At 41.8% G+C, this 12,113-nt stretch overlaps 1 protein-coding gene across 1 annotated transcript in view; it reads right to left on the bottom strand.

Moving 5' to 3' along the window:
• Positions 1–12,113, bottom strand: part of aff2 (AF4/FMR2 family, member 2) — a 131,821-nt gene continuing 119,708 nt past the window's right edge. The window contains 3 exon segments of the mRNA XM_034121031.1: positions 1–1,515; positions 3,731–3,954; positions 7,929–7,981. Of these exon segments, the coding sequence (XP_033976922.1) occupies positions 1,394–1,515; positions 3,731–3,954; positions 7,929–7,981 (399 nt within the window). The 3' untranslated portion in view covers positions 1–1,393.

Raw genomic sequence — 12,113 nt, 5'->3', positions numbered from 1 at the left:
CCCCCCAGGGAGGTGCGCCTCACACTTTGAAAACTGCTGGTCTAGATGATAGGAAAGGAGCCTCCATGCTTACCTAATAATCTCCTTTAGTTTAGCATACACTGGATCATCCTTTACGAAAGGAATTTCCTTGCGATCGCTACATTTTTGTTGACGGCGGTTCACAGAAACAATCCATCGTTTACAACTGATGTCGTAACTTGCAAAAGTGCTTATGTTTCCAACTTTTAACACAATGTTAAACCATACGAAGAATTATGAGCATTACGCTAATTAATGTAAAAAGATCGAATAGAGTTAACACTTCACAGTGTTTACTGAGTTAAGTGCCGTTTCTTAAGGGATATTTACTTGCTCTGTCAGAAATACATGAGAATAAAAAAAGCAAGAGTGTTTCTGTATTTAGCTTATGTATTACTGTAGCTAAATATCTGTAATTATGCAAATATGCTTTCTCTTTGAAATGCCAGTCAAAAGTGGCCCTTCTTTGGTCTTTCGCAAATAGTTTCCTGTGATTCTCCAACGCATGTATACGACATTTGAATTCGCAAAAAAACGCAAGATATACTTTATAATAAAAGGCATCTTATTAAAGTAAATACATTCATTGTTTCCAGCCATAAACACCACTAAAAATGTAGTTGATTGGATGAAAATCTCAAGTAGCATAACTTCAAAAATGTATCTTTGTGACCAGATACTGTGTTTTTAGTTTATTTCTCAGCGGAAGATTCTAACTTCTGACTGAAACAGAACTACTCCAGCCTCCATCAATTCAACTCCAGTATATGTAGCTGAGCCTCTTTTCCTTCTCCAGAGCGTTCCTTATCTGATGGATTGGACCGGTACTCCACATGAATCGATATCAGCCCGAGGCTTTTGATTCTAGTATCAACAACTGAGGCGTTTCTGGGCCGCTGATGGAGCAGGTGAGCCTCTGTTCAGCTCCTTCCTCTTCTCCAGACTCCAGAATCTCATCAGCCACATCTTTTATAAAACATTTATTTTTTTACCTTGCCTCTGTGCTTTTTATTTCTAGTCAGGGGCCTGTATTGTCCCTTTAGGGCGTTAGGCTTCCTGCACTGATACACAGTTGCTCTAAAAAGCAGAATCAGCCAAATGTTTAATGTGCTAATTTGTGTTCTGTGATTCACAGTCTAAATTCCCAAACTTAATTACTGTTCAGTCTCTAATTGCAGGTGAATTTCAGCCCAATTAATCCACCCAGTGTATGCTGGTACATTACTGTGGGTGGTGCCGGGTCATTTGAGGGATCCCGGTGGGAACTGAAGCATCGTCATGACTCTCATCTCACTTGTTATCCCAGTTCTAGCCCAGAGGCCCGTTTCGCTCTCTTTTTTTTCTTTTTTACATGTTGGCTGGGGTCCAGTTCTTACAGCAGGTGGGCCTCTGAACGGAGCCAGTGGAGCCCCTGCCGGATGTATCGGACCAGCTCCGTCATGCTGCTCTGCTGACTCAGCGGCTCCATCGCAGAGTCCAGCTCCTGGAAGAACTCTACAGGGGAGGGAGAGAGGGAGAGAGAGGGAGAGAGGAGAGGGAGAGAGGGAGGGAGAGAGAGAGAGAGAGAGAGAGAGAGGAGAGAGAGAGAGAGAGAGAGAGAGAGAGAGAGATAGAGAGAGAGAGAGAGAGAGAGAGAGATTGAGCTTAAAGTTAGGTCAGTCATTTATTCAAAGCTAATGGTACGTCTGTATTTTGTTCAACAGAACGCCAAGTAAAAGTATTTTTATAATGAAAAACCTAAATAAATGTAGTAATCTCTAGCTTAATGTGGTGGCTCAGGCAACATTAAACTCATTTATATTGTTAAAATGCTAGTTATCTTAACACAGTGTTGTTTGGTTTACTTAATGGCTCAGCCAGCATGATGGTTAGCTTGATATGCTATTACAACCCAGTCTCACGCCATTTCGTGTTATAGTCACGAAATTAATTTAATCTATTGATTCGTGTTCACCAACACGATTTTTGAATTTTTTTCGTGTCACACAGAACGATTTTAAAAGCAATGTATTTCTATTGGTAGTATGTTTCGTGCCTGCACCACGTCTTTTTGTCCGGTCAGAATACTGAAATCTGTATTTTTTTTAATCTGTTTTTCCTTCTAATTTGTTATTATTTACATTGCTTTTAAAATCGTTCTGTGTGACACGAAAAAAATGGCGAAATCGTGTTGGTGAACACGAATCAATAGATTAATATAACACGAAATGCCGTGAGACTGTGTTGGCTATTAGCATAGCATGCATTTAGCTTAGCTTAAAGTGGTAGCCGAGATTCGTTGTTGTTTGGTTGATGTTATCATCTGGTTGTTGTTCGCTTAGATACGATTAGCTGATGGATTTATTGCCATTGTCCCGAAGGCCTATCATCCTCGATAGTCCAAAAAATGACCTGTTGGACTTTACAGCCCACTTGTCCGACAGTACATGCCAACACAGAATTAATAACAAATTATAATGCAGAATGATGTCATCAGACGTTCCCTGCTGCTGTTTGTCCTACTATGATGAACACATGACCAGCCTGACTCTGTCTCTGATTGGCCTATTTTAAACTATTACCGTCATCTCCTCATGACTAAACTCAACCATGAAAATAATTGAGTACCAGCCAATCAGAAGCAGAGTAGGATGGGTCATTTCCTTATTTTCCTTTTCATTCCTTTTCGTAGTTATGGGCTTGGGATAAATGGGCTTTTAGTCCAAGAAGACATTATTCTGAACTTTAGGGTTTTGGAATGATGTGCCACGTGAACATCCTGAACAACAGGGCGTCCATCAGCTAACAACATGTCAAGCTGAATAGCATTTTGCAATCACTGGACCAATCAACAGCAAAACAATCATCCTCCTATACAACGTGAAGCTAACTATCATGCTGACAACATTTCAAGCTAACTATCGTGCTGCCTCGGCCACCAATAAAACCAAACCTCAAACAATGCATTAAACTTACAACAAACGTTCAAACACTTGGTTAATCATTATTAATTTAGGTTTTCCTGAAGGACCGAATTAAACTATAGATCTAAAGTTTGGGGATTTGGAATAATGGGCCGTCTCGAGCCGATGATGCAAGCTGGTCTTGTTGACAAAAGTGCATATAAGTGGTGAGTGTGTGGGTGCAGGTAGAGAGGAGAGCTGCTTCTTTGGCACTGGAACAGTCTTTAGCCTTCTCAGTGTCGACAGCCCAGCTCAACCAAACCCCCCCCCGCTATTGAGAGCGTGCCCACCTGCTCACCCTGCACTCTTACACATTCATCTGGAAACTGTGTTTATTTTCTTTGGGTAAACAGGTCAAGGGAAATAATTCAGGATAAGCTTCTCACACCAGAGGGATCAAGGTCAAGTATCTTCTGAAGATGAGGGAAGGATTCAAGGACGCTTTAAAGGTGCATTAGGTCAATGAATACTGTGGAAAATACAACTAATATTTGTAAGGCTAGTAAGGCTGCAAAAGAAAGGACCCATACATAAACAATCTTCCTGCCTTCAGAATGATTTATTTGACAGTGTTCATTAGTAACAGTTCTGTCTATCATGACGGATTATACACACACTTTTAAAGAGCCAAATGCCCCTTTTCATATTGACTTTGTGATATGAATCCCCTGTCAAATATCCAGTTTATAAAAACTTTAATGCCGGCTGTAGGGTGAGTTGCAGAATAGACCTCAGTACAGTAACTGTACAAAAAGCGTTTGTCCTACCTAGGCTGTCAGAGGCCAGCCTGTCTGCTGTCTCCCAGTGTTCGTAGCTCCGCAGGATGTTGTTGGTGATGTTAACGTGACTGGCAGCCATGTGGTGGATCCGTTGGGGAATAGCCACGCTTCCTGAGGAGCCCGGGGCCCCTCCAGACCCTCCTCCTGCTCCTCCACCTACACTGCTGGCTGGGGAGGGGCTGAGAGAGAGGGGAGAGGGAGTCCCATTCACCCTGGAACATACAGAGAGGCATTAATCCCAGTTACACCAGGAGAATTGAACAGGGAGCGCCTGTGAGCTGGAGGGCCTTTTGAGATACCTGATAACATACAAAGAGCAAAGTGTGCACTCAGTTGTTACATATCAGACTCACTGGCGTCAGGGATGTGAATACGGTCTTTATTAGTATTCTATTTTTAAAGATACGACTCCTAAAAAGTGCTTGACTGCAGTCGAAGGCACAACACAAGCCTTTTTTTTAGAGTAGATAAGGGTAAGAAAGTAAAAGGTGATATAACATTAATCCTCCTCAGGGAAGAAGAATATGGAAAGTAAAAGATGCCAAAGGGATAAGAAGAACCATATTTATGGCAAGAAGTAACACTTTTAATAAGAATGTGGTGTTAAAGCTGCATTTATTGATTTCCGTGGGGGAGTAGTGGAAAAAGTGGTTCTCAGCCCTGACACATTATCACCTAATAAACTCGTTCGTAAACATCCAGCCGACAGAGAGAAACATTAGCCTTCTTTTAGACTCATGTTTGTAGCCATTATTAGTTAAATATGAAGTCTCTTTTTAGCTCTTTTTTACTTATGAGTGACTACATTTCTCCACTGTTGCATGCTGGGCAGTAAGTGTACAGTGGGTTTTAAAAGCTGTTCTACAGCTGCGACTTGAAACAATGTTGATGAGAGCGCTGAGACTGAACAAAGACAATGAGCTTAAAGGTCCCATGTCATACTTTTCCGGTTATTACCCGTCCCCTTGTGTTATGAAGGTTTTTCTGCATGTAAACGGTCTGCAGAGTCACAAACCCTCAAAGTACACCCTGTAGCGAGTAAAACTCTAACACAGAAAAGACCTGTCTATGCTGCCCCAGAACGCCTCGTTGGAGATTTGTCTTTTTCCATTTTTTTCTTCCTGAGTATAGTGACGTAACGACGTAATGGACCAATCCGTGGAGCTCCTCACACACCAGGATCCCTTGGCGTCACTATCAAACGCAGTGGGGGGACCTTTAGCGTTGATTTTCAACTATCAGGGAGTCCCATTGACTTGCATAGAGCTCCCTGAACGTTGGTAATAGACGAGTTGGGATCGCGGAGAAACACTCACTCAGCCTTGTCTTTTCTCAGGCTGTGAGTGTGTGGCGAACAGCCTGGCTGTGAGTATGTGTGTGCTCAGGCTGAGTTCCGCGATGTCTCGCTGTCTCGCAGACCCCACGCAGCAACCAGGAAACGACACCAGTAACCCAGCTCACACTGTCCGCAGCAGCGAGCCCCGCAACGTCCCGCCAACACGGCACCCAGACCCCACGCAGCATTCTCATCTGTTTGTCATTACTGGTGTCATTTTCTGGTTGCTATCAAACGGCATTGTAACATATAATCACTGATGTTCCGCTGTAACGGTGGTGGACTCATCAGAACAGAGTGGGCGAGCTGACCAATCAGAGCACAGTGGGCTCATAGGGAGGGGGGGGGCAGGAGCTCCAACAAGCCGTTTAGGACAGAGAGTGAATACACATGCTATACAGAGATGCTGTATGAGAAACCAATGTGAGTTTGGAAAATTGAACAATGTAAATCTATTCTAGTAGACCTCAACAATGGAATTATGATCAGTAGAAATGTCCAAGACATGGGACCTTTAAAGGATCTAAATCGCCCCTTAACACTAGAACCGCCAGGGGTCGCTGTATACCTAAAACCGCCAACGGGTCAAGTGTACCCGCTATTAGAATACATTGATTTTGAAACTTATATGCATCTAAAAGTGTGTATCTCTCTCTCTCTCTCTCTCTCTCTCTCTCTCTCTCTCTCTCTCTCTCTCTCTCTCTCTCTCTCTCTCTCTCTCTCTCTCTCTCTCTCTCTATATCTCTATATCTCTCTATCTATAAGGAACCACAGTAAACAACAGGCGTTGCTATAGCAACACGTCATGTTTATGTTTACGCGCGAGATCAATAGCGCGAGAATCACTGCATATTCTATAAGGTAAATATTATACCCGCTGGCGCTGATGGGTATAAATGGCAATTTAAGGGTGCTACATAACAGACTTTCAGGAAAAGTCACAGACTGGGAGACTTGAATATTTTATTGAAAAAAAGTGACATACAATCAAGAAACAGCTGCGGGTAAAATGTACCCGTTGGCGGTTCTAGTGTTAAAGCTGAGAGGGACTGCAGAATCAGCGATAATTCTTTGCAGGGGGAGGGTTGATATCTTTCACATAGCATGAAGTCATTCGATCTGTTACAGACCTCAATAAACTTTGTTGGGTGCTTGCACTAAATTAGCCACATGAACAGACAGACAGAAGCTGACAAATGTTCCTATCCATTACTGAGTATCACAAGTAAATAAACAATGATTTAGTATGTCAATGTTTATTATAGGACTGTCACTGTGAAAGATCTCCATTGCTGTGAGTATTGTTGGCTAAACAAAACTATAAGCAGTTTTAGTGCAGACTTCATCCATCAGGATTTAAGTATTACATAAATGAGCTTTGTTGTTAAGATAGCATATGTTGTTTTATTTGTGGGGGGATTCCAGTGCCTTTATTGGAGTGACAGTGGTGAAAGGGGGGTACTCAGGCTCTACTGCCTGAGCTATATTACCTTTTTAGTCATTCATATCAAACAGATTTATAACAAAAAAACAACTTTAGGAATATCTGTGGAAGGAACAATTTCTGTTGTTCTTTGACCTGCTGCATCTCTATTGTGATTTGATGACTGGGTAAACGGTGACAGGGACCAGTTCAACATTTCTCCAAAAGTTCAACATTTATCAAAGTTAAATGTTGCCTGAGCCCCCACATTAAGATAGAGATTGTTATGTTTATAAAGGGTTGAATTTTCATTATAAGAGTACTTCTCGTCATTAGTTAGCTTACTGTTAAACAAAATACAGACATGTTGTAAACAAAGTTCTGGTTGTCACAGATACTCAGTGCCTGGTCACACTGAGTTTAATTATCTTAACATTCAATTAACACACATTGAAGTATAGAATAAAAAGGTCCTAGCCTGTTCATTTTGTTTTTTTATTAAGTGTAAAAATAGCTTTTGCCAGCCATCCCCTGCGGTTAGATGTACATGTGGTCACTAATCTTTTTGTATGAACATATAGGTAAGCAGTAATTGTACAACCCTATTTGCTGCACATGAATTATGTTGGAAAGCTGCCACATTTTTAAAGTGTCTTTTGTCTTGACCTTGCGGGGAACTATATCAAATACAAGAACTTGGTAATAATTGTATCCACTAGGGCTATACAAAGTGTTGCATGTGAGAGGATGTGTTCTGATATCCTCCTTTAGGACATCAGTCATGTCAGTGCAGAGGCTCCCCCAGCTGCCTGTGTGGCTCCTGTGGCCTGATGTAGAGTCTGTGATGTGGCCTTGACCCTCGCTGACCCAACGACATGTGCCTCACACACACACACACACACACACACACACACACACACACACACACACACACACACACACACACACACACACACACACACACACACACACACACACACACACACACACAGTCCTGCTGTTGTGCAGCGTCAGAGCTGTCTAAACTCATTAGCTTCACATCCACTGCTCCTCCACCCCTCTCATCCTCCATCTATCATCCTCCTCCTCGCCCGGCACTCAGCGGCCCCTCCAGCCTCCTCTTCCTCACAACTCCAACAAATCAATCCCTCTGTTTGCTTCCTCAGGGGTTGGTTTGAGCGAGTGGCTGTCAGGAGGCGCCATGATATTTAGCATCAGAGCTCTGGTGAATTATAAATTCTCAATTATCTGTGTGAATGAAAGGTGGGAGGGGGGGACTGTGTGTGTCTGTGTCTCTGTGTGTGTGTGTGTGTGTGTGTGTGTGTGTGTGTGTGTGTGTGTGTGTGTGTGTGTGTGTGTGTGTGTGTGTGTGTGTGTGTGTGTGTGTGTGTGTGTGTGTGTGTGTGTGTGTGTGTGTGTATACTTACTTGCCATTAGTCCTCCAGGGAGAGGGTGCTTGGTGAGAAGTCTTGGCTGAATTCTGGGTCACAGAAAGACACATTTTTAAAAACATGTTTTTATAGATCACACTGTCTGCCTGAGTATAAATGGAAAAGAAAAAAAACTAAAAGAAAAATGAGAGCCTGAAGAGCTAAACAACTGGAAATGGTAAAACAACTAGACTGTCTCAAAGAAACAGAATCCGAGCAGCACCTGTAAAGCTCAATAATCTACATGTTACCCCCCCATTTGGAATGGTTTCAGCCCATTAAATAGCGGCTATAAGTTGTTATGACTACTAAAATGTTTCAGACAAACTGCATCTAGGCAAGGCAAGGCACTTTTATTTATATAGCACTTTTCATCACGTGGCGATTCAAAGTCCTTTACACATTAAAAGCAAAAGACATTTAAGAACAAATACAGCATAAATACATTATTAAAAAGGCATTTAAAAACAGGCATAAAAAGCAAAGATAATGAAAATAAAATAAATAAATAAACACAGCTGGTACAGAATACATGACTGAAAAGGCATACTGTAGTGTGAGTATGGGCAGCTCAATTAAAAGCAGCGGCAAATAGGTGCATTTTTAGTCGGGATTTAAAAATAGGAAGTGTTTCTGCGGACGTGCACGATTTAGGCAGTTTGTTCCAGATTGTTGGGGCATAATAACTAAAAGCTGCTTTTCCATGTTTAGTGGTTAATCTCGGAACAGAGAGCAGACCCGACCCAGAAGACCTGAGACTCCTGGATGCTTCATAGTGATGGAGTAGGTCGTCTATATACCTCGGTCCTAAGCCATTTAGTGATTTAAAAACTAGCAGTAGTATTTTCAAATCAATTCTTTGGCAGACTGGGAGCCAGTGTAATGATCTCAGAACCGGGGTGATGTGATCCACTTTTCTAGTGTCAGTGAGGACTCGAGCAGCAGCGTTCTGAATCAGCTGCAGCTTTCTGATAGATTTTTTAGTGAGCCCTGTGAATACACTATTGCAGTAGTCTATGGGCTCAGAACAGTCTCATAATACACACATGCACACAGAAGGATTCACACTTGTATTTCCGGATCCACACTTGTGTTTTTTCAATGCACACACAAATGTGTTCCGTTTCATATACATGTAAATAAAATCCAAATACAGAAAAAAGTTTTACATATGTATTTTTGATCCTCACATATTTGTTTTCCGTTTAAATCCCCTGAACCTGCAAACACAAACCGCTTTCTGTGCATGGATCGCTGTGCATTCGTGTGTGGGTTTTTTGAGACTCCCCTGACGGTCACCCGATTCGTACTTGTAATTTTTTCTACATGTATCTATAGCCAATCAGATGTCTCCTTCATTCTAAGCCAATCACATGAGCGCGTCCCCACGAGGGTATGATTTATTGCGTTCATGACACTTCATATACGCATTTTGCGCTGTCCGGAGCTGGGTTTCCGCAGACAGAATTAATTTGACCGGACAAATTTGAAACTTACCGGTCATGTTTCAATAATAATAATAATAAGAAGAAGAATTGTGTAGCAGAGTTTCCGTTAGCAGGTAATTACCGGACTATGACCGGATATGGCTAATAACACGGGAGTAACGGATCCTCTTTTCCTCTCTCCCCCCCTCTCTCCTGACAGCCCGTCAGTTTCTCATGCAGCTCGCTAAAACTTCACTCGCGTTTATGTCCATATCGATCAGATCCAGCTCTCCTGAACGGCCTTTATAGAGAGCACCGATCAAACTATTAAGAGTGAATATCGGCCGATAATGACCGGCGGGGCTCCCCCCCTGTTGACAGTTCACTGTCTAGCACTGGCTTCGTAGTGCACTGATCGATTAGGCTAAGCTAACCTGTAGCTGCTCCCTCCACACTCACAACAACTTCATACAGACATAAATAAAGCAGCTGTATTCGCCATACAGGAAACACACATTTAAAACGGTTTTGCCTGACGTTTTTGTGTACACAAGCATTCATTAATGGTTCGGAAAGTGGCACTGTACCTTAATAATATAAAGGCTTGTATTTGCGTGCATTTCCTGCTCGGAAAGTGGCAATGTACTGAGAGTGGAAGTGTCCTGAGATTAGCGCCTGCAGGCAGGCTCCATGGACCTGTCAGCTCCGGACAGCGCAAAATGCGTACATGAAGCGCTACGCCATGAACGCAATAAATCTACCCTCGTGGGGGCGCGCTCATGTGATTGGCTTAGAATTGAGGAGACATCTGATTGGCTATAGATAGAAAAAATTACAAGTACGAATCGGGTCACCGTCAGGGGAGTCTCAAAAAACCCACACACGAATGCACAGCGATCCATGCACAGAAAGCGGGTTGTGTTTGCAGGTGCAGCGGTTTTAAACGGAAAACAAATATGTGAGGATCAAAAATACATATGTAAAACTTTTTTCTGTATTTGGATTTTATTTACATGTATATGAAACTGAACACATTTGTGTGTGCATTGAAAAACACAAGTGTGGATCCGGAAATACAAGTGTGAATCCTTTTGCGGATCATGAAATACAAGTGTGAATCCTCCTGTGTGCATGTGTGCATTATGAGACTGTTCTGAGCCCATAGTAGTCGAGTCTACTGAAAATAAAAGCATGGACAAGCTTTTCTAAATCCTGTTGCGACATTAGTTTTTTAATCCTTGATATATTCTTCAGGTGGTAGTATGCAGACCTAATGACTGTTGTAATGTGACTGTTAAAATTCAGGTCTGAGTCCATCACTACACCCAGATTTCTTGCTTTGTGAGTTACTTTATAGTCTGCCGACTGAAGCTCTGTGATTACTTTTAATCGGTCCTTCTTTGCTCCAAAAACAATGATCTCAGTTTTTTGCTTGTTCAATTGGAGAAAGTTCTGAGTCATCCAGTCAGTGATGTGCTCAATGCACTTGCTCAGTGTTCTAATCGGAGAGTAGTCTCCCGGTGTCATTTTAAAATAAATCTGGGTGTCGTCTGCATAGATGTGATAGCTTAGATCGCTCTTTTTAATAATTTCAGCCAGAGGTAGCATATAAATATTAAAAAGCAAAGGTCCTAAGATGGAGCCTTGAGGAACCCCGCATGACATATTTATCAGGGTTGATTTGTAATTGCCTATTGAGAAAAAGTTTGTTCTGTCCTTCAAGTAGGAGCTAAACCAGTTTAGAGCTGTTGCTGAAACTCCCACCCAGTTTTCAAGACGGTCTAGCAATATGTTGTGGTCAACAGTATCAAAGGCAGCGCTGAGATCTAATAATACTAACACTGATATTCTGCCACTGTCTGTGTTATCTACAATACAATAATAATCATAATCAAGTAAAAATGTAGGATTTCAGTAAATATTATTCAGTGAGGAAAAGCTGTCTGACTATAGAACAAAAGCTCAACTGAATTAACTTTATTCATTTATTTTTTATTCAATATGTTTTTTTAGGGCAAGAAAGTGCCTTTATTTTATGTTGAAAAGGAGAGACGCAATTAAATTACGACATAACAATCTTTAAATAGCATTTGTTTTCCTAACATCAGTTGAACAATAGTAATTAAAATCTATTGCCAATCTTTCCCATTAGTACCCTTTAACCCTGTATTCAATCAGTCATAAAACAAATCACTGTAGACCAAAGCTCCAACTAAAAGTCTAAAATATTAACGTTAAAATAACACGAGCAGAATCCCACCGAGGCACCAATTTCCCCCCGTTCAGTGTGTGTCACTTCTGAACATTAAACGTGTGATGTTAATCATAATCAGTGACGAGAACTTAAAATCCACACTAATGTGTCATGTGGATAAAAGTAATACACCACTGATTTTGTGCCGTGTTGCTTTTAAAATGAACTGCTCTGACTGCTCACACACACACACACACACACACACACACACACACACACACACACACACACACACACACACACACACACACACACACACACACACACACACACACACACACACACACACACACACACACACACACACACACAGCACACACACACACACACACACACACACACACACACACACACACACACACACACAGCACTAAACCCCCAGTCAGGGCCTTCCCAGGAATCCAATCCCATCAATGCAAATGCGGCGCTGCGATAATGACATCCTCAGTAATTAATTCCACTAAACATAATTAATCAAAACAAGCACATTAAACCCTAACA

The sequence above is a fragment of the Trematomus bernacchii genome, unplaced genomic scaffold (assembly GCF_902827165.1).
Source record: "Trematomus bernacchii unplaced genomic scaffold, fTreBer1.1, whole genome shotgun sequence".
Taxonomy (NCBI): Eukaryota; Metazoa; Chordata; class Actinopteri; order Perciformes; family Nototheniidae; genus Trematomus; species Trematomus bernacchii.
The sequence above is the reverse complement of the archived record's forward strand: the minus strand, read 5'-3'. Positions and strand labels throughout refer to the sequence as shown.